The sequence below is a fragment of the Bufo gargarizans genome, chromosome 2 (genome assembly GCF_014858855.1).
Source record: "Bufo gargarizans isolate SCDJY-AF-19 chromosome 2, ASM1485885v1, whole genome shotgun sequence".
Taxonomy (NCBI): domain Eukaryota; kingdom Metazoa; phylum Chordata; class Amphibia; order Anura; family Bufonidae; genus Bufo; species Bufo gargarizans.
The window spans coordinates 682577955-682601704 of record NC_058081.1 but is presented as its reverse complement, the minus strand read 5'-3'; the positions used below and the strand labels follow the sequence as shown (position 1 = coordinate 682601704).

At 48.1% G+C, this 23750-nt stretch overlaps 1 protein-coding gene across 2 annotated transcripts; it reads left to right on the top strand.

Annotated features, from left to right (window-relative positions):
* The first annotated feature begins 1237 nt into the window (after nt 1-1237).
* Nucleotides 1238-10149, top strand: LOC122928966 (cytochrome c oxidase subunit 6B1). Of its 2 annotated transcripts, none has more exons than XM_044282320.1 (4): nt 1238-1383; nt 2244-2366; nt 7828-7928; nt 9913-10149. In XM_044282320.1, the coding sequence occupies exons 2-4, from the start codon at nt 2261-2263 to the stop codon at nt 9964-9966; spliced, it is 261 nt and encodes an 86-aa protein (XP_044138255.1). In that variant the 5' UTR covers nt 1238-1383; nt 2244-2260; the 3' UTR covers nt 9967-10149. The 2 variants fall into 2 exon arrangements, with proteins under 2 accessions (XP_044138255.1, XP_044138256.1); XM_044282321.1 differs by having other exon boundaries at nt 1320-1429.
* Nucleotides 10150-23750: the final 13601 nt, after the last annotated feature.

Here is a 23750-nt window from a genome sequence, read left to right as displayed (position 1 = left end):
AGAATGGCTTGTTTTGTCTAGGGAGCAATCATTAGGAGGAATAAAATGGCCGCCGTACTGTCAGTACACACAGAACCTGTCCTGATCACACAGGAGGACAAGTTGCTTCACCACAATGATCCACAGAGCTGCCTCCTCTCTGCCTGTCAGGAATCATGATCCTGAATACAGGTAAATCTCTGTGAGAATGGAGAAGATGAGGAGACATGAGAGGAGGGTGAGGTGAGGCTAATGAGCAGCAGCACTTGTATGCAGTCTCCATTACCACAGTCTGTCCTGTCCGTCAGCTCTGTACTTCATGTCTCCTCATGAACCAAATTCCCCAGAGATTCAGCTAAAGTTCTTATCATCTGTATTCAGGACCCTAACCCCCTGACAAGCAGAGAGGAGGATGAGGCAGCTCTTTACCTCAGTGGTCGGAAGTAACTTGTCCTCATGTGTGATTAGGACAGGTTTTGTGCGCACTGATAGGACGGCGGCCATTTTGGTTCCCCTGATGATTGCTCCCCAGACAAAACGAGTCATTATAACTAATGAAAGGTATTTGGGAACATATTTATAACATAGTAATATTTAAGTATTTTCATTTTCTTAATACCCGGAGAACCCCTTTAAGATATGCAGCGGGGGGCTTAGGAGGTGAGATGCAGGCCACATCCAGGTGTTCCTGATTCTCACTATGTAGCCGGTCAGCGGCAGAGAGGCCTCGGGTGGCCCCCTGGTCATCGGCCCCCGGGAAATTCCCCTGTAGGGTCTATGGCAATTAAATAAGAAACGTCGGCCACAGATTGATATTTTTTTACTCATGTCCTTTTATTAGGTGGTGGCTTTTAACCCTTTCAGTGGCCCTCTTGGGTGTCCCCGTTGATGCAGGCTGTAATGTATCAGTAAGACAGGTTCTCCTCGTCCACATGGACCAGTCAGTAAGAGACCAGCTTCATGCTGCTCAGTCTCAGGACGACCCAATGACTCGCACTGGTTGGGAGGACTGCTGTGTGATCAGTCATATTACATGTAATGCTGTACACACGTCTACCCGCCCCGAGACAGGCCTATGTGCGCTTCCTAACACACAAAATGGCGCCCGACAAGCCGCCCTAGCAACAGCCGAGCGGCCAATGGCCAAGCGAATTCTCTTAACCCCTTCAGCCGGAAGACCGCCTCAGGAACGCGCACTCGCCCGCTAGGGAAGAGGGAGCTCATGGGTTAAATTAGAGCAGGTGGCACGCACCGTGACGTCACTACGCTTTGTGCGTCGAGCCCGCAATGCCCTTCTCCCGTGCCCTTAGATAGAGTGACGTAATTCCTGTTAGAAAAAAAACCTGCACTTCCGGTCCCTGGTAGCTGTGACATTGAGGCGGGTGTGCAGTGTGAGAGCTTGAGGTGAGAGGCCGGGGACCGGTGTCCTGGGATGCCGGGGGTGCAGTAGGTACAGGAGGGTGTTCGTGGGGGTGCAGGGGCCTGGGGAGGACGGGAGGGGCAGTGTCCGGGGGGCTGAAGCGCGTCTGAGAGTTGGGGTGCAGTCATTCCTAGCGGTATATAGCGCTGTGATGTCAGTCACGTGGTTCTGTACTGTTATAATGATTATTAGAGCTGATATTCGCTGCAGTTAGAGCCCCACAAAGCAGCGCAGCCAATGTCACCCCAGTAATATTGGCCGCGGGCGCAGGTTTCTTATCTTTACAATTTACTAAATACTGCAAAAATTACAGGAAAACAGTGCTGCTGTAATCAAGGGTCAGCAATCTCCAGTACTCTGCCGCTGTGAAACTACAACTCCCAGCATGCCCATGTGCTTGGCCGTCCCTATTAAGGTCTAAATAAATGAATGGAGCTTGCTGGGAGTTGTAGTTCCACAGCCACTGCAGTCCCCTGGAGTTTGCTGACCTCTGCTGTGTAGGTCGCTATAAATAAAGAGGAAGTTCTGCATGGCCATTCTTAAAGGGATTGTCCACTTTCCAGATTGGAGGGGCTCTCACTTAGTCCATGCAGTCTCAGGACCCCCATTTCCTTTATTCGTGCATCTGGGAAGTGGCAAGGTGACATCTGCTGAAGGGGAAGGACCCCCACCTTCTTAATTACAGGGTGGTAGAATAGACAGAGATCATTTGGATCTTTTTTCCCTTTATTAAGCTGTGGGTGTGAGGAGCGGAGGACGTGGTGACTGATGTGCAGTGCTGCGGAGCCGGGGGCCTCTGTGTGTGACAGTGAAATGAAGCCGACGTTGTCTTTTCTTCTTCTAGTATTTCCAGCCGGCAGTATGGGAGACGACATCCACCAGAAGATTGAGAACTACAAAACTGCTCCATTTGACGCCCGGTTTCCAAATCAAAATCAGACCAAACACTGCGTCCAGAACTACCTGGGTAAGAAAAGTGTTCAGTGACCATATCTGACCCCAGTGTCCTTTTGGTGAATGAGTGTACACCGCTCACATATAGGTCTACAACATTGTTATCCTGTACAGATCCTGAGTTACATCCTGTATTATACTCCAGAGCTGCACTCACTATTCTGCTGGTGCAGTCACTGTGTACATACATTACTTATCCTGTACTGATCCTGAGTTACATCCTGTATTATACTCCAGAGCTGCACTCACTATTCTGCTGGTGCAGTCGCTGTGTACATACATTACTTATCCTGTACTGATCCTGCGTTACATCCTGTATTATACTCCAGAGCTGCACTCACTATTCTGCTGGTGCAGTCACTGTGTACATACATTACTTATCCTGTACTGATCCTGAGTTACATCCTGTATTATACTCCAGAGCTGCACTCACTATTCTGCTGGTGCAGTCGCTGTGTACATACATTACTTATCCTGTACTGATCCTGAGTTACATCCTGTATTATACTCCAGAGCTGCACTCACTATTCTGCTGGTGGAGTCACTGTGTACATACATTACTTATCCTGTACTGATCCTGAGTTACATCCTGTATTATACTCCAGAGCTGCACTCACTATTCTGCTGGTGGAGTCACTGTGTACATACATTACTTATCCTGTACTGATCCTGAGTTACATCCTGTATTATACTCCAGAGCTGCACTCACTATTCTGCTGGTGCAGTCACTGTGTACATACATTACTTCTCCTGTACTGATCCTGAGTTATATCCTGTATTATACTCCAGAGCTGCACTCACTATTCTGCTGGTGCAGTCACTGTGTACATACATTACTGATCCTGCAAACTACTCCCCCCCCCCCATTACTTGGAGCTCAGCTGTTCGTTCTGTTTCCAATAACTAGCAGAATAATTTAGTGTAAATTATCTATTTCTACACCTCGATATAGTTAAAGGGGTTCTCTGCTTTTCCTGTATTGATGACCCATGAGCAGTGCATTCTCTTCATGCAGTTGATCTGCGGGGTGCCAAGTTTTGGATCCTTGCTGATCTGATCCTGATGACCTATCCTGTCCATATAGAAAAAGCGTAGAACCCCTTTCAGTGGTGAGGGTGGAGCGCCCAGCAGGTGTGTGTGCGCCCTGGCAGTGGGAGCTGGCTGCAGTAGATAGGGGAGCTCTGCTACTAGCAATTTTTTAAAAAAATTGGTAATTATTTATTGAATAAAACAGACTATTATTAAGCAAGATCTCTTTGCAATATAAGTACAATATTCTGCTACTGGCAATTTAACTCCTTAGATCAGGGATCAGCAACCTTTGGCACTCCAGCTGCTGTAAAAACTACAATTCCCAGCATGCTCCATTCATTTATACAGGAGTTCGGAGAAGAGCAGAGTAGGTATGCATGCTGGGAGTAGTAGTTCCACAACAGCTGGAGGGACGGAGGTTGCCTCCCCCTGCCTTAGATGATACAATCAATAGCACCTTCTGCATTAAACTAGGTGAACAAATGAAGGGTCGCTGATTAGGAAGGGCCCGACGACGTCCTCCGAGCCTGCTCCAATATGGCTGCCGGTAGTGTCCTTACAGCCTGACACTAAAACTGCAGTACATAAAATGATGCACCAAGAAGGAGATGTTGGAATGAAGCTTCCTTTGTGTGACTATGATGATGATAGAGGGAAGTGATGATTACAGTATTAGAGGAAAGAGAAACTTTGGGAAAACTGTGAAATTGAATGGAGGCTCTAGGGCCCTGTTGTGCTGCCTCTAGCCCGGATCCGGGTGGAGACACAGTTGGACGTAAGAAGCAACACACATGGGCGCAGGGCGTTCTGCACGTATCGCTGAGCTGTTAGTGTCCTTGTGACCGTCTGTTGTATGCAGTGGCTCCCAGATCATCTCGCCAGCAGTCGGGGCAGCGCGTCGCTCCACAGCAAAGGCAGGATGGAAGTTCTCACCAGGAGGCCTGCACACTCAGATCCAACCGTTGTTGGGTCCCGAACAGAACCTGGATTCAATGCTGAAGACATCCGTGTTCTGTCTGTAGCAGTCCAGGCTTCTCGTCCGCCACATCACTGCAAGCGAAGGCGCCTGTGACTGGCAGGACACTTGATGGGCTCCATGGCACCAGTTTTCCTTCTCCTGGTCTGGGCAGAGACAGGGCCTTGTAATAGAGGCCACCTGGATGCTGGACACCAAAACTGGGAGCTGTTTGAGCTTGTCTGCAGACCAGTACAACCATTTACTTACTGGACGGATTATGTAAGCAATCAGTTTCCCTTGTGGGAATTTGGCGAAAAAAAAGAAAGTGCTTCTCTGACATCCTGGGTTATTGTACTTATCCCACACAGTTAAAAAAAAGAAACAGACCAAGATGGCCGCCTATACTTCATCTTGCCTCACAAAAAATAAAACTAAGAATAAAATAAATGGCACCAATGAAAAATACAACTCCTCCTGCAAAAAAACAAGCAGCGACATTGCTGGAAAAGTAAAAAAAAAAAAAAAGTTACGGCTCTTTGGGTTCGACGACGATAAAATCTTAAACTGAATCGCCCACTGACATACCAGCCCTTGGCAGCCGGCTACGTAGCCTGTACATCTGAAGTATGTGGCCACCTTTATAACACAGGGGTGTCTCCCTCCTGCTGTCAGTGCGTGCTGGGATTTGTAGTTCTACAGCAAGCTGGTTCACGGTCCTGTCACATGCCCCTATTGGCGCCTGCGCTTTTCATGGCTCCCATTCAGTTGTAGTTTTGCGGTCACATGACTGAAAATCTGTCCCCGTCTCTGCACGCTGTATGTGAACAGAGACTTATTGTTTCGCCTGTCGCCTCCCTCTGCTCCCAGTGATAGCCGGACACCCCAGTCTCCCTGCTGGTTTTCTATGTTGTCTGGTTTCAGGTCTGTGAAGGAGCTACCAACTATAAAGATTAATCATTAACATCCGTGAGCCGTGCACATCTGCAATCGCACTATGGCCGCCGCACGGCAACTACTCCTGTCCTTGCACTGATTCCCCAGAAGTCCTCGGCACAGGATTACATCCTAAACTAAGCCTCTGCAATGGTGGTGACACTACTACTCCCAGCATGCCGCAGCTGGGACAGGTCCTAGTGATAGGCCAGAGTTTTACATTTCTGTAATCTGGCACCCAATGGTCATGTTGCAGAGATTCCCTTTGTCTACCTACGCAGGTGCCTCGATCAGTATTGAAGGCAGCATTTAAAGGGGTTTTTCCTGTAATTTATTATATTTTAGCAAGTGCCTGCAGCCTGCCCCCTAAACAGAGGATTTGTACTAACCTGCTCCACTCCTCTGCGGTCCTCTTGCTGTCTCTGCTTTCTCCAGGTCTGCACTGTTTACATCCGGCGGTGCATGGTCATAGGCCCCGCTCCAGCCAATGACTGCTGTCGGAAGAAAACAATGCCGGGCACCATGCCTTGTAGGACCAGCTCAGCTGAATGTAATGAAACCTTTCACTTTCAGATCTGTTGCTTCATTCTGGGAGAAAAGGTACTTTAAAGTCATATGCAAATGAGCAGTTAAGTGCACTGAGGGCGGGCCCAAGCCACTGCTCATCCTTGCGCCTTCTGTTTCCTTTGCTAGCACCTTCTTGATTGACAGATCCAGGCAAGGTGACCTTCATCAATCAAGAAGGAAAGCGAGGCTGAGGAACTGGAAGGAGCAAGAGTGCACAGATTCGCTTTGGCCAGCCCTCTGTGCACTTAATTGCTCATTTGCATATGGCTTTAGTCCTATTTTTTTTTTTTTCCCCCTCTAGATCTGGGAAGGCATCATTACATTCAGCTGGGCTAATCCTACAAGACATTGGCAGCAGGAATCAAATGATCTGCCTTAGCCAGTCAGCTGTTTTGGGAGTATAATATTACATACACGTGTCAACTTTTCCGAGCTTCCTGTTGGCTGAGAGGGATCATGTGACCCTGGTATTTTTTTCTGGTTCTGGGTAATGTCATGTGTGAGGCTTCACATGGTTTCCTAGTACAGATAATTTATGTGGGTTGTGGGAAGAGTTGCATTTTTTTCACCATTTTGGAGTAGTGATTTTTCTTTCTATGATTCCTTTAAATACTTGGCATTAGTCAATCTATTAGGACAAGGATGCCCAACCTGCAGCCCTCCTGCTGTTGCAATACTACAACTCCCAGCATGCCCTAATAGCTTTAGGCTGTCTAGGCATGCTGGGAATTGTAGTTTTGCAACAGCTGGAGGGCTGCAGGTTGAGCATCCCTGTATTAGGACATTCCTCTTGGGGCTTCTGGCCTTTATCAGTCCCCTTGCTGCCATGGAAGCCCAGCTGCACCCTATGGTCTTGTTCAGAGGTACCGATGATCTGGCAGAGCGAACGCCCTCACTCTGTCAGACTCCTTAGATGCTGTGGTTGCTATTGACCATGGCATCTAAGGGGTTAAAGGGAGCCTGTGAGCAGTTTTGACCATGCTATACTGCTGACAGTGCTAGGCAGGGGATGTTGAGAGCAGTACAATCAATCTATGGAGCTCTTCTCATCAGGAGTGGTGTGAATGACTCTTTACTCTACCAAGGTCTGCTCGATAAGTGCCGGGGAGAAGGAGCTTTACTGAGAGGTGCCCTCTGCATTGTGCTGCATCCCTGCACTCGCCCTCTGCTCTGAGTGACAGCTGTAGGATCCCACCAGGAGGCCACTACAGCCGTCTCTGGAGTTAGCACGTCAGAGAACCTCCGCCTCCTGCACACATTGAGCAGAGTCTGGCAGAATAAAAGCTCATATTCATACTACTCCTGATGAGAAAATCTCTGCAAGAGGTATGTTTGTAGTGCTGTCTACCAAATTGTTGACAGACTACTTGGTTATTGTCAGACAGATGGGGGCGCCGCTGCGCTTGGGAGAGGAATCCCAGAATTGCTGTCCACAGGGAGGTGGCAGATACCCATTTACATCCTGATGGGAATTAGCCATTACTAATCCCAGTCCTCGGCTTGCATTGATTTCAAGTTTCCCCTTCTCTCCCTGCTGGCGCTGTTTTAGGCTTTTTGTGAATTGCATTCTCTCTTATGGCCAAATTTCATTAATATGTTAAAAAAAAATTATAAAAAAAAAAGACTGGAGGAGTTCTGACTGTCATGATGACAGATGGAAGTGATCACAATAATAGAGCCAAAGGAGAAGTTTATTGGGGGAACTGTACAATTGAAAGGTGGCTCTAGGGCCCTGTTGGGCACCTGTGGCCTGGACACAGGGTGAGGTACGGCCTCTGGCACGGGGTGAGGTATGGCCTCTGGCCCGGGCACAGGACCACACTATTCTGTAGCCACCACAAGGAGGAGCTCATGGCATATTCAGCTCTCATTAACTGCAATTGTACACCTGTCCACAGTAAGTCCCTCAGCTCCCACTAGTGGTGACTGCAGGTACTGTGATCTCGCTAAACCATGGACTTACTGAAATCTTTTTTCTGCTTAGATTTTCATCGATGTGAGAAGTCTCTGAACGCTAAAGGCAAGGACCCCTATCCATGTCAATGGTACCGTCGTGTCTACAGCTCCATGTGCCCCAACTCATGGGTAGGTGATGCTGGATGCTTGCATGTTGTGTTTTTTATTTATTTAGCATCTGGTGAGTTGCCATGTTCACCCTGGTTCTTCTTCACATTCAATCAGGTTTAAATGTTCTCGTTCGAGCATCTCCAGTAATATAACGTTTATATATAATGCAGCCGTCTGTCTCGCCCACCAGCCATACCAATACAGTATTACGTGATGGCTACTCATATGAATGACTGTTCATGTCATGTGTGTTGGGGCCGGGCTTGAAGTTCTTTCCTGCACCCCCTCCAAGTACTGGTCCTCAGTGATCCCAGACTCCCCTTCAAAGCTTTGCATGAATGGAGCCAGTTCCCATCTGGTGACTTGGAGCAGGAAGGAACTGAAGGGAATGCAGAACCAAACCAGCGCTGTAGCGGGCACCCCCATATATTGGAAACTGATGGTATATTCTAGCCACAACCTCCTTAAATGGAGTCTGTCACCTCCTCTTACTGTATGAAACCCATGACAATGCTATGTAGTGCTGTGTAACATGATTACCAGTATAGAAAAGGGTGATCTGCTAAAACACCAGAAAAGGAACTTCGTTTGGTAAGCAAATTAGGTCTAAAGTGCCGAGCGGGCGTCACTAACAGTTCAAGGAGCCCAAGCCGTCCTCCTTCAAGAGCCCAATCGTGCCTCTCCGCCAGAGCCCAAGACCAGTGCCCCTCCTAGTCCGCCCCTCCTCTGCGACGTCACATACTTCTTTTATACTTGCGTGAGATTTCGCTGAAGAAACCACCAACGATAGAGTTCAAAAGAAGTATGTGAGGTTGCAGAGGAGGGAGATTGGGCGCTCTTGGTCTCCTTGATCCATTGCTGATGCCCTGCTGAGCACTTTGGTCCTAATTTTTATTCCAAATGTATTTTTCTGATATTTTCAGAGACCACGAGCCCAGACTAAGGTATAGTTTAATCATGTTGCACAGCATTGCCATCGGTTTCGCGCAGTAGGAGGAGGTGACAGATTCCCTATAATTCGCTCTAGTTACTGCGGCTCAGCACAGTGTTTGACCTGCTTTTCCCACTTGTGTGTACTTTCTAAAATCAGATGTAAAGTTAATGGTCAGTTTCATGTCAAAAAGCGGTCAGACTGCTGTGACCTCCATCAGAACAGCCGTCCTGTGATCCTCTGCCCCGTGGTCAGGCAGGCACACTGCCGCTGCGTTCACTGCCTGCGCAGCGCATGGAGTTAGCCAAGCGCAGTACTGTCAGTCTTAGACATTGAATGGAGCTGATGTGACCGCTCAGTGAGACCCCTGTTGTCATGATTTTGTTGGTCCCAGTGGTCAGACCCCCAGCAATCATACAGTTGTCACCTTTCCTGTGAATAGGTGATACTTGTTGTCTGTGGGCCAACCGCTTTATAAGGGAATCTGTCAGGAGTTTTGACCATACTAAACTGCTGACGGGACTAAGTAGGAGTTGGGGAGAGCAGGACAGACATACTTTTCGTGGAGTGTTTATTATCATTTGTAGTGTGAATATGAAGTTTTATTCAGCCAGTTTCTTCTCCTGCAAGTGCCCAGGAGGTGGGGCTCCACTGAAGTGTTCACAGCCTTACAGCCCCTCCCCTCTGGTCTGAGGTGTCCAGCCAGCAGATCTGACACTCAAGGCAGGAAGGGGCTGTGAGGATGTCACAGTGAAACTGCTTCCTGGGCGGGAGCAGAGTCTGGCAGAATAAAACTTCATATTCTCACTGCTCCTGATGAGAAGTTCAATGAAGGGGTATGTTCTGTTCTTCCCAGCCCTAATCTAGTGCTGTCAGACCGCCTCTAAGCTGGGGAGGAACTTGTACCACAGGTCTGTCTGACGGGTGTCCTGATTTTGTAAAGTGCCATTCATTTGCAATCTGGTTTATACGGATAGATTGGCAGGAGGAGTGCTGAATCCAGCATACACATTTATTATAGTCTTTGTGACTTTTGCCTCCTTTCATACTATTCCTTATGTCTTTTTGTAGGTGGAGAAGTGGGACGAGCAGAGAGAAGCAGGGACCTACCCCGGTAAAATATAAAGCTGGACGTCTGTAGTGAAATGGACTCTTCTTGCTTCCATTAGTCTGGAATGATGTTGACTTGAATTGGGAAATGTCAGCTGGAGTCGTCCACGTGAACCTGATGATCTGTGCTGCTCGGCAATGGGAAGACAGCACCTAGTACACTTATTTCTATGTCAATAAAAAAAAAAGCAACCCGGACTAGGCTGTTCCTCTGATTATTTTTATTTTTGGCAGATAAGTATTTCCCTGCCAGGCCCTTCCACCCCCTCGGTGTCCAGGGGGGGTTCACATGTGAAAAAAAAACATAAGCCACTCGTATATTAAATCTTTATTAGATCTCCAGGACAGATGCAAGACACATAGAGGAGACAGGCGATCAATGCGCAATTGGCAAACGATTATATCTTCACAGTGCATTATAATAGGCTAAAAAAGGGCGAGATCAGCGTTTCTAGTTTCTCTGCTGCCACCTGGTGTTCACAGTGTGAACTGCAGCAACGCTTACTTGGCAATAGAACACATTGGAATAACGTAGGTTGAGGTTTTGGACATTCGTCTGAACCTTCTAATGGAAATGTAGTTACCAAGGTAGGCCGGTATTAAACAGTATCCGAGCCCCGTGGTTCTTCTGAATTTGTGCCTAAAGCCAACCTGATTTCTACAGCCAGTCCAATGTAAGTCACCCAGAATGGAGGACCTGCTGATAAACAGTCTGTGAAATATCACTGCGGTATGAAAATATACTTTAATAAATGATAAAACAATGGTGGGGGTTATTAGGTCTTCTATTGTGTATGATCGCGTAAGGACACAGTTATTGAAGGCCCTCTGTATGTGAAATCTGTATTTTATTATCCTTCTTCAGTGCTGAGATTCAGTCCCTTGAAGTTACAGGCCCAAAGCCTGAGCCTGCACTACTGAAGCACGTTGCCGGCAGATTTCTGTCCAGCGCAGGGTTTTCTGAGCACGGATTCAACTACAGTCTGTACTTTGTCCCTGTAATCCGCCACCTGCTGGTCCACGCTCGGTTCATAGGAGCCAATCGCATTCTAGGTTTACTGCAGATTTGGCGCCTAGTACTTATGCTGGCCACTTACCTTTGCCCCACCTCTTCCTTCTCGTATTACTGTGGTCACATTATGGCGTTAGAGGTATGGCCTGTTATCATTGTGCTCTGAGAAGCAAATCCTAGAAGAATGGCTACACAGCCTGCTACTTTCGAATAGACTTTGGTTCAGTTCATCACAGTTTTAAGATCTCTGCTTGCTGTCAGGAGGTGGAAATGTAAGGGAAATAAAATGGCTGCTTTGTGCCCTGGCGAGCGCTGTCGCTGCACCCTTGATGAACAGACTGGAATGACCAAGCAGCGCGTGCTCCTAACCTCGTCATGACCTGTGTCCCTGTCGGGCATGATGGGAGTTGTAGTTTCACAACAGCTGGAGAGCCGCAGGTTGGACTCTGTCAAGATACTAAAAATTGTGTTCATCTGTTTTTGGGAAAGGGGGATGAGTACAAATGCGTCCACCAGTTGTCACCCAGCTTTCCTGGACGCCAGCGCCACTGGTGTCGGTACAAATCACTCCCTTGTGTTGCATCAAAGTCCTATCTGCTTTTGGGAAAGCTGGGTGATGAACAATATGGCTTCTAATATGATACCCATGTGACCTGTCAACTAAATGGACAGAGGTGTCTGATGCCATAGACAGATTTGCTTTTCCGGAGTTTACTAAAGCTCAGTAAACCTCCCAGTGAGGGCTGTAATGATGGACATGTTGGTTGTCACCCAGCTTTTCCAGAAACGGACAATATATTGCCACCAACCAGCTTTCCATGGCACCAAAATGGCAAAGTGCCCAGGGGATGAATCCTTCCATGTAGTCGGGTTTGTTGTTCAGGATGCTGGGAACGTTGGGTAGTCACTGCAGTGGGAGCTGTGATGGGGCCATGACTGGCTGTAACCCAGCTTTCCCAGAAACGGATATTACTGAAAAATGGTTGATAAAAGAGGACGACTCTCAACAGGATTTAAAAAAAATTCTTAAAGGGTTTGTTCACTAATTTCCAGACCTCTCAGACGGACGGGACCTGCGTTGGTGGATCACTTACCTGATCCCCGAGGCTGGCTCCAGCCCCTCTGCCTCCTGCTCGTCTCAGATCCTTCCATGTAAATTCCCTGTTTGATGCTGCAGCCAATCACTGGTGTCAGCGGTGATCGCCTCCCCTTGTGTCACGTGACAATTTTTTTGACATGACGCAAGGAGAGCAGCGACCAGTGATTGGCTGCAGCAGCGTCAATTGGGAAGTTTTCATGGTGGAATCCGAGACAAACAGCGGAGGCTGGGAGCGAACGAGCCTGGGATCGGGTAAGGCTCCATTCACAGTGAACACTGCCGTTATTAGAAAACAATCAGTCAATGGGGCTATTCACATAGGCGTTATTATTTTTAACTATTTGTAAATAGACGCTGTAAAAACATTTGACATGTCCTATTTTTGGCTATTTTCACGGTCAGACAGACCCCACTAAAATCAATAGGACCATTTTGAACAGCTGTTAGACGGGACTGCACCCGTCTAATGGCCGCTAAAAACGGTTACACTTGCGCAAAATGGCCTTTCATGGGTTAGATCAGGGATGCTCAACCTGCAGCCCTCCAGCTGTTGTAAAACTACAACTCCCACCATGCCCTGCTTTTAGGCTGCTAGCTGTAGGTTGTCCGGGCATGCTGGGAGTTGTAGTTTGAAACAGCCGCAGGTTGAGCATTCGTGGTTTAGATTATAAAAAAAATAACTACTGATACTTACCTCCTCCACTTGAAGCAGTCGTTCATCTCTTGATGCAGAAGGACCTCTGCTCAAGGCCTCTTGCACATGAACGTTGTGTGCCCGTTGCTGTATTGCAGCCCGCATCACTGATGTGGACCTATTCACGGAGATGCAGAATGGAAGCATGGAATCGGAAGCGCTATGGAGTGCCTCCGTGGTGTTTCTGTCCGTGCCTCCGCACCGCTAAAAAATAGAACCTGTTCTATTTTTTTTGTGGGGCGGACGGATTACGGACCCATTCAAGTTGAATGGGTCTCGATCCGTCCCGGCCGCTGCCCGTGCATTGGGGATCGCAAATTGCAGTCCCCAATGCACGGAATGGATGCACAACGTTCGTGTGTAAGAGGCCCAAGTGTGATGATGTCACCATGTGCTCCTAGTGATCATGCCTTCCGCATCAAGAGAGGAGTGACTGCCTCTGTGTGTGCAAGTGGATGAGGGGAGTCCTTTTTATTTTTTTGCTTAACCCCCCCCCCCCCCCCCCCCCCCCCCCCCCCAAAACTCATTACAGCTGGGGGACATTATGGGGGCCATTATTACTGCTGGGGGCCACTATGGAAGACGCTATGTATACTACTGGGGGACATTATGTATACTGCAGGGGTTGGGATTTAAATAAGAATGATCGCATACATTTTCCCTTTCACATTTGATCAGGGCAGTCCAGAAGCGGAAGCCACGCGTTTCCTCTCTGGTAACAGCGTTCCCCGGCTGAGATGGGGGAACCTGTTACACTGCTCTAATCCAGTGTTTCCCAACCAGTGTGCCTCCAGCTGTTGCAAAACTACAACTCCCAGCATGCCTGGACAGCCTTTGGCTGTGTGGGCATGCTGGGAGTTGTAGTTTTGCAACAGCTGGAGGCACACTGGTTGGGAAACACTGCTCTAATCGCCCAAAGCCAGCTTTGGAGTCTATTAGAGAATATACCAATACAGGCCACTAGGTGGCAGCACTCTATTGTTATATTAAAAATTAAGTGTTCAGTGATGGCTATATAGCCATCAATGAACACAGTGGGCAATCTAATGATTGTCACCCAGGGTGACTTAAAAAAAAGTTCAAATCACCCCCTTTTCCTAAAAATATAAATACTTAACCGATAAAGAAAAAAAAGAAAAAAAATAACACATCATGGGCATCGCCGCATGCGAAAATGCCCATACAAAATATTGATGGCGTAACGGGAAAAAACATAAAAACTGTCAATTCACAATTTTTTGTAAAATGTGATAGTCATGCACACTTCAAATTGATATCTCTGAAAAGTACAGGTCACCCTGCAAAAAATCCCCTGTACACATAACTACAAAAAAGTTAGAGGTCAGAATATGGTCATAAAATTATAATTTTTTTTCTTAAAGATAAAAAAATAAATAAATTGTGTGGTATCGCTGTAACTGTACTGACCTGGAGAATGAAGATAACCGGTCAATTTTACCATATAATATAAAATAAATAAATAAAAACCTTTGTCAGAATTGCTTTTTTCCCAATTCTACCCCATTTGGAATTTATATCCGCTTCCCACTACATGGTATGCAAGTGTAAATGGCGCCATTAGAAAGTACAACTTGTCCCGCAAAATATAAGCCCTCATAAGGCTATGTGAACGGAAAAATAAAAAAGTTAGGGCTATGAGTGAAAAATGAAAATGCAAAAATGAAAAATCTCAGTGTCCTCCAAGGGTTAAAAATGGCCAGAATATGGATGCAAAACTGGTAACAAAAATGGCCATGAAAAACAGCGTGTCCATTCTTCATGACTGTTTATCTATGACTGTAGCCTCATTCAGATGAAGGTAAGGGCTCTGTGGCCGTGCTGCAGACCGCAAACGGTGGGTCCGCAATATACGGACAATGGCCGCGCACACTCCGAGCTGCAGATGACTTGGATAGGTCTGCGAGCCACAAAATACGTCAAAAGATAGGACATGTCTTATCTTTGGTGGTGCGGAGTGTTTCCGTGGGCTTCCGATCCGTGCCTCCGCTCCGCAAAAAATAAGACATGTCCTGTCCTTTGACTTGTTTTGCGGATCGCGGAACCATTCAAGTCAATGGATCCGCATTCGCAGCACAGAGTGCACATGGCCAGTGCCCATATATTGTGGACCCATCGTTTGTGGTTCGCAATACAGGCCGGAGCCCTCACGTTCGTCTGAATGAGCCCTACGTATGATCACCAACGTGAGTCCCGCCAGTCTGAGAGATCTGGAACAACCCCTTTAAATGCTCTTTCCAATGGCCTCTGACCTCCGCAGGGCAGGACTCATCTGATATAATCTGGAAGTGAGAGGACCGGTCCTTCTGATGTCACCAGAGACCTGATAGCATTCCAGCCGACAAGATGGCCGCCTAGGCCGCACACAACGCATGCAGTCTAATGATCGTACTTGGAGATCATTATCGTAGCTCTCAAGTAAACAACCTTCCTCGTCCGTCCGTCTGTTTCTGCCAAAAACTTCACTGTTTTCCCCCCGTTTCATTATCATCACTCACAACCGTCCATCTTTACTTTACCAATGTCCCCGTTGGAGATCACCGGTACGTTCTCAGCCTCCGACCTGTCCTGTGAGTCACTGCTGGAGGTCTGGTTGCCTCTGCTGGTGGTGGAGGTGAGGACCTCACCCTTCTGGTTCAGCTCCGCCAGCTCTTTGGCGCTGGTGGTAGGGGTTGGCGTCTCATCTGTGTTATGGAAAGTGTCGTAATCCACTTCGTAGAAGCCTTCTTCTAAGGTAAGGACCGGCATGAAGCGGTGACCCCAGAGCACCTCATTCTCCACGTAGGAGCTGCGAGCTTGGCACGTCATACCTGCCGCAACGAGAAGAAGAAAAATGGATGAGATTTGTATGCAATGCATAGGGTGAAATCTGCTGCAAATCTTCCGCGCAATCCATGACAAACTCTGAGGGTGGAACATACCCTAATTTTACGCCACGGACAGATCCGGTGCACCATCTGCATGAGACCTCTGGGACCCACATCTGTCTCTAGAGCTGGGGGCCCCGACCTGGTCCCACTGGATGCTGCCTCGAGATTTACGGAAACCGCCCTATTCACCAGAACAACACAGACAGTGATGGGATGGAGTTGGGGGGCCCCCAGTTCTAGAGATGTGGGACCTGAATCTATCGGACATGCTGTAAATGTCCCATGTCTGAGATGAGAATGGGTAAAAGGGGCAGGGCTGTGACAACCTCTCGTTAAAGGGCATCTGTCAGCAGTTTTGTACCTGTGACACTGGCTGACCTGTTACACGTGCGCTCGACAGCTGAAGGCATTTATTTTTTTAACCATTTACTAGTCCCACAAGGGGACTTTGACAGGCTGTGTTTTGATCACTTCTAAGATACCTTGCACTAAATGCATTATTCTGTACTATACTGACAGTCACCAGCAGGCCGCGCCAGTGAGGCGCAGACTGTTAGCAGTGGTGTACCTGCAAAAGAGGCAGACCACGTGCTGCTATGGGGTCCGCGGAGGTTCTGTTCCCTGCTTGAAAACCGTGCATTTTGATGCGGCCGCCACAAGGGGGAGCTCAATGCAAAGAGATTGTTACAGCCTCTGTTGTAGCTGTATTGAATGTTTTCCACTTGATTAAAAAAAGAAACAATCTGGGGCGTTGCGCATGTTCTGCATTGCCTGGCAGTGATTGACGCACGTACCCTGGGAAACAAGGTACCAGATGTCCGGTTTTAGGTCGGACAGTCCGGTTTTCTGGCTCCCTGTCCTTCGTCCGTCGCAGTGCCTGGACGGACACAGGGATGTTCACCCTTTCAGTAGCTCACTCTCAGACAGCAGCACTGCGCTGTCTGAGAGTGAGCTGCAGCAACTGACCAAAGCTTCTCTCACCCACAAAAAAAAGTTGGTGCTAGTTTGCAATGGCCTATTACACCGGGGAGGAAGGATCGGAACTCCAGCGTTCAGTTCTATGTATTATCGGCTGCCCTCCCTGTGTTATCAGCTGTACCCTAAAGCGTTTGGCCACTCTAATATCTTTGTATGTTATTTTATGCTTCTGTGGATGGCTAGCTTCACCCACCCATCCATTCAGCACTGCACGCTCCCATCCTTCATTTTACTGCGCAGAATCTCTGGAAGCGTCCTGTGCAGGCTCTGCTTTATCCTGTCCCATCTTTCATCATCACTTGTACTGCGCAGCCGCTGAAGGAAGCGTCCTGCCAATCTTCTGCTGCTCCACTTCATATGTAATGTCCGGTCCTATGTTTGACTGTGCAGAACCCTACAAAGTGTGATGATGCAGGATGGGAGAGGAGAAAGCGGAGCTGGAACATGTGCCACCTGTGCCACGCATCTCAGTCCCCAATGCACGGGCACCACCTGTGTGGCCTACACTGGCAGATGCAGACCCATTCAACTTAATGGGTCCGCTATCCGTCCACACCGCCCCAAAAAATACAGCATGTTCTATTTTTTTTGCGGTGGGCAGATGCGGACCGAAAAAAGGCCACAGAAGTGCTCTGTAGTGCTTCCGTGGCCTTCCGCTCCGTATCTCCAAGAGTGCGGACCCATTCACGTGAACAGGTCCGCATCCGTAATACTAAGCACACACAGCCGGTGCCCGTATATTGTGGATCAGCAGTTTGTAGTCCGCAATACGTGCTTACACTGAGTCTGTGCAGGACGACGCTTCCAGTAAAATGAAGGATGGGAGTGAACAATGCAGAATGGACGGGCAGGTGAAGCTAGCCAGTCGCTGTATGACATCATACAAACCTGCCGTGAGCAGCTGCAGATTCGACTGCGAAAGCAGGAAAGATAATTTATGCAATGGAAGCATAAAATAACATACAATGAAATAAAAGCGGCCACCCCGCCTCCTATTCACTGCAGAGGGCATTTTTTTTTCTTTTAAGTAGGGGAAAACTGAAAAAAATTACTTTCTCAAAAGTTTGTGCAAACTGCAGCCCCTTATTCCTTAAATATTTAAACCGACTGCGACACAAAAAATCAATAGCCAAAGGGAGTTCCCTATTTTGTCAGTCGGTTTGATATATAATATGTATTTTTTAAGTACTGATTGGTTCTGTCCCTTTAATTCTGTTCCCTTTCATTATTACCATTCTGTGTAATGAGGGGCCTTGTAATCTAGTACCCATCCCCCATTATGTTGATAAGACCACATTCCTGAGTGATCTCAGAGACATGCGAGCTGCACACTGGAGGAGGGGCTAAAAGGTTTAAACTCCGTGACACACATTCCCTCTGGGCACTCCATTGAAGACTTCATTCTAGGTAGGATGTGGTCCTGCGACAATGTCCGCCTCTGCCTCCTCATCCTCCACCTTGTCCTAAGCCTCCACTGCAGGGACAATTCGCAGTGCCCCTCCAGCATACCACATGTGCAGGGCACGGCGGTGTCACGCTGTTCTGCGCCTAGTTTGCCTGGGCGAACTGAGTCACACAGGGGAGGAACTGCTCCGAGTCCTTCATCAAGAAATCGAATCCTGGCTTTCTCTGCGACAACTCAAAATCGTAACCATGGTGACCGACAACGGGAAGAACATGGTGTCAGCGCTGTGTCAAGGAGGGATGAGCCATGCGCCCTGCATGAGGCACGTGTTCAATCTGGTTGTCGAGCGTTTCCTGGTCTTCCACCCATCTGCAAAACATCCTTAAAATGGCCAGGAAACTTTGCATTCACTTCAGCCACTCGTACACCGCAAAGCACACCCTTCTTGAGCTACAGCTGCAGAACGGCATCCCCCAACATAGGCTGATATTCGACGTTTCCACCCGTTGGAATTCCACCCTCCATATGTTGGACCGACTATACGAACAGAGAAAGGCCATAAACGATTTATTGAAGATACAAGCGGACAGGAGTACTCCCCTGTGTAACTTCGCTGTTAGCCAGTGGCAGCTCATGCGTGACACCTGCCGTTTGCCCTTTGAGGAGGCCACATTATTTGTTAGTCGCCAGGACTACGGGATGAACAACGTCATTCCACTGATTCATATCCTGAAAAAGATTTTGGTAAATCTGGCTGGTCAGGGGACTGGAGACCTGGCATCTACATCTCATGGCCACATGATCCCTGTGGGGGCTGAACTGGAGGAGGAGGAGGACATTGGAGCACAAGCAATGTGTATCAAAATGGGTGGTTTTTCTACAGAAGTGACAGGAGAGAAGGAGCAGCCGGAGGAGCAAGAGGGAGACAGGGAAGACGAGGCAGATGACCCAGACACACCGTGGCAGTATGCAGTGGAGATGGAGGCAGGGTGTCCCTCCGAGTCACTTGCTCACATGTCCCGATGCATGCTCACTTGCTTGTGTAGTGACAGCCGAATTGTCAGCATTCAGCAGAGGGATGACTACTGGCTCTCCCCCATGTTAGACCCCCGCTACCGGTCCAAAATGGGGTGCTTTTTTACACCCGCTGAGAGGGAGGACAAACTGAACAACTACATCTTCTGCGCTCACGTTCCACTGCAATGGCTGCCGGAAGTTTATTAGGAGCAGTACCAGCTCCATCAGCATCAGAGCCTGAGTCTAGAGTCCCTGATGAGCAGCTTTCTTCACCCGCATAGTGTAGAAACTACTTATCAGCAGCTATATATAGAGCAGAACCTGAACGAGCAGGTGGTGGCATACTTGGAGTGCACCCTGCCAGCCGTCATTGAAGATCCGCTGGACTACTGGGCAGCCAAACTGGATTTGTGGCCTCAACTGGCCGAGTTTGCCCTGGAAAAGCTGTCCTGCCCGACCAGTAGTGTGGCATCAGAGCGGGTGTTTAGTGCGGCGGGGGCCATCGGTACCCCAAGGAGAACTCGCTTGTCCACCCTAAATGTGGAGAGACTGACCTTTGTCAAGATGAACCAGGTGTGGACCAGCCAAGATTTCCACCCACCAATGCCTGATGCATCAGATTAGATCATCCATGCTGCCTCACCCAAACCTTGACAAAAGGTGACCGGTTTCTTCTGACTACCTGCCTCGGCTACTATTCTGATGCTGCCACCCGCCTGATGCCACACATCTGATGCCAAGTGCTCCTTCTTACACCCACCATCATCATCGGGTACTGTTAGTGCCACCCACCTCCCCACTCTGTCACCGGGTCACTCTGTGGTCTCCTGCTGCTGCCACCTCCACACTATGTCACCTTGCCACTCTGTGGTCTCCTGATGCTGCTGCTACCTCAACACTATGTCACCTTGCCACTTTGTCTCCTCCTCATGCTGCTGCTGCCACCTCCACACTCTGTCATTGTGCCACTCTGTGGTCTCCTGATGCTGCTGCTACCTCCACACTATGTCACCTTGCCACTCTGTGGTCTCCTGATGCTGATGGTACCTCAGCACTATGTCACCTTGGCACTCTGTGGCCTCCTCATGCTGCTGCTGCAACCTCCACACTATGTCACTGTAAGATGGGGAAACAGCATTTCTTGTCTAAACACTGTTTGTGTAGATTAAATTAAATGATCTGGACTGACATTCTACTGTTTGGCCACAAGATGCCGCTGTTTCCTAAACACAGCTACAGACTGCATATATTTCCATCTTCATGAGAGGTGGAGTTACACAGAGCCTGGAGAGGAAGAGAAAGGGAGCAGCCATCTTAGAGGTAGCTGAGACTGAGGAACTGTGTCAGCAGAGGAGCCGACAGCATCCAGGTGTGAGAGCATCCCTCATTGACCAGAGCTGCAGCTAAGTGAAACTGATCATATCCAAGACCCTGATCCTGTCCAGCGGAATGAGAATTGCTTTCAGGAACGCTGATGAGAGCTAAAGAGCAAAGCTACATACACTGGGGGACCGCATGCTTGTTGGAGAGGCTTTTGTTCGGTTCAGAGTCACCAGCGGATAAAGAGCAGACCCGGGTCGGTAAGATCGTGCACGCACCTCATTACAGTGTTGGCACCTAGAGACTGAGACCAGGCCTGTAGTTAGTTAGATAGGGTCTCTGTTTGTGTCAGGCCACAAGTGTTGCTGACTGTTCATTGCAAGGACTCCATAACTTAAAGTGACATTTCGCACTGAAGAGCTGATAAACTTCCCACAAACTCAAGCCAGGCTGATGTTTTGCTCAGAAGGAATACTCAGGCACTTGCTACAAGACCAGTTATGGGAGTGGGAATATTGTAGAGCTTTGTAAGATTGTAAGCTGTTGTGCTGCACCACAGGCTAGCCCCTACCACACACCCATATAGTTATTCTTGCTTTTTAGGGTAATAACAGGTAAGGCATGGCAGTTTAGTAATGCCCGCCAGTAGGTAATTTACCACGTTTTCCTCCTGCATCCATCGGAGGGTGTCGTGCTGTGCAGCACAAGGGTCTCAGCCTTTGGGCTAGGTGTATGTATATCTATTGAAGGTTTCCCGCATTTGTGGTTGTGTTCATTACGAAGTTTAAGCAAAATTCTGTTTTGGCAAAAGCTGGTGGTGGAGTTGTTTTCCTCGTTCGTGACTTCGCTGTATCCTGGGGAGCCCACCCCGGTACACGGATTACATCACCTTGCCACTCTGTGGTCTCCTAATGCTGATGCCACCTCCACACTATGTCACCTTGCCACTCTGTGGTCTCCTAATGCTGCTGCTTCCTCAATACTATGTCACCATGCCACTCTGTGGCCACCTCATGCTGCTGCTGCCACCTCCACACTATGTCACCTTGCCACTCTGTGGTCTCCTGATGCTGCCATCTCAACACTATGTCACCATGCCACTCTGTGGTCTCCTGATGCTGCTGCTTTCTCAATACTATGTCACCTTGCCACTCTGTGGCCACCTCATGCTGCTGCTGCCACCTCCACACTATGTCACCTTGCCACTCTGTGGTCTCCTGATGCTGCTGCCATCTCAACACTATGTCACCTTGCCACTCTGTGGTCTCCTAAAGCTACTGCTACCTCCACACTATGTCACCTTGCCACTCTGTGGTCTCCTGATGCTGCTGCCACCTCCAAACTATGTCACCTTGCTACTCTGTGGTCTCCTGATGCTGCTGCTACCTCCACACTATGTCACCTTGCCACTCTGTGGTCCCCTGATGCTGCTGCCACCTCCACACTTTGTCATTGGGCCACTCTGTGGACTTCTTATGCTGTTCCCACCCTCCCCACTTCATGACTGGGCCACTATTTTGCCTTTCGTCCTGGCTGACATCATCATTTATTTGACCTTTCTTCTGATCTGTCAGAAGGAAGGAAAAATGAGACACACAACAGATCCTGTCTGTGTAGCAGCTGTAAGGCCTGTATGGTCCCATCAGAATTGGCTTATGATTTGGTAGCCAAAAGCAGGAGTGGGTACAAAACACAGAAGACATGCAAATATTCCATTCATGTGTCATCTCTGTTTTGGATCCACTCCTGTTTTTTTTAGCAATACTGATGGATTACTGACTAAATGCTGACGAGTGAAGGCGGATGCTTAACAGACAGGATCCGTATTTTGGGGGTTATTGTTCTGACGGATCAGAGGAAGGGCAAAATAATCAGTGACGTCAACACAAACTTACTGCTGACACCCTCTCCACTCTGTCGGGGGCTCTACTTGTATAAGCGTTTAATAGAACAGGTTCTGTAGATATCTATGTGGAATCAGCTGATGATGGTGTAAAAGGAGTGTTCTCTTTCATGCTATAGTAGGATCTTGGGCCTCTGCACGGTTCTTTATACCTGACGCTAACATCGACCTGTAAGGCTGAGTTCACACATGAGTTATTTGGTCAGTTTTGGCCCCATAACTGCCCAAATAAGTGAAGTGTGCAGTGATTCTAAGAGCGACCCCTGTCATGTGCATGTCACACCGACTCACAGTATTGTTTTACTACCACAGCAGACTCCCTATGCGTGTTGAGAAATTCGCTCATCTGTAGCGTGGATGTTTATTTATTTTTTTGTTTTTTGTTTTTTTGTTTAAGTTATATTTTATTATATTTTTATATTATGTTTAAAATATGTTATTATATATGCTTAATATGCTTTCTAATATGTCCCCTCAAAGGTCATTAATAGAACTCTGGAGGACACTGATGCTTTTTTTTGTTTGTATTTTGCACTATTTCCACTGTAACATTGCCCCTTTGTACACATCCAGAGCTGATCAGGGTCTGCAAAGACCCTGCAGCCCTGCGCTGCTCCAGAGACACTTGGGTATTCACTGCATAGCTGTCACAGACACTCCCGTGACAGGGGCCAGGAGATCAGAGAGACTGGCAACACGTGGGTTAATCTGAATAGTTCCTTATGGATCATTTGTGTCTGTGTTTTGGTAATAACCACACCTCTGGCAGGTGTTGTTGGTTTGGTCATTTAACTTCCTCTATTTATTACTGCTTACCCCTTCTAGGGGTGCAGTTTATAGCTTCAGTTTCTGGACTCTGGGCTAGCTGGTTGTTGGTTCTTGGTTGAGCTCCTGGCGCTGCCTTTGCTCTACGTAAAGTTAAGTGTTGTCTTTTCTATTTGTATTTTGTTTGTTGTATTACCCTGTCTGTTGTATCCAGGCCTGAGGGAGAATACTGTTCATCCTTCTGGTGGAAGAATAGGTTGTCTCAAGTCCTGTCACTATACCAGGGCCCTACAGGGTGTCTTAGGGCTCTAGGTTCCTATGTATGAACTTTCCTACCATCAAGGTCACTTTATACTGATAGTTAGTCGGGAATTGGATTAGGGTTGTTCTAGGAGGGGACCTTCTCCTTTACGCTAGTTTCCAGGCCTTGTTCCTTTCCCCTTCCACCCACACTGCATCCGTGACAATAGCGCTCACTGAGAAAAGGAGAATGCAGAAATGGTAATAACCTGCATCTGTCTTCCAACCTGCTCCTGCTCGATCAGGGGCTTTAATCCAGTGCCGTACGCAGTGTAGTCAGAAACAGACATACAATCAGCTATGTTTCTATCCGGCAGGATGGGGGCTGCAAACCTTGGCATAGGTTCTGCTCCCCTGCTTTAGAAGTACTTTGATGTAATTGGTTTGAGTAGGAGATACTTACTTTAGGAATGTTGAG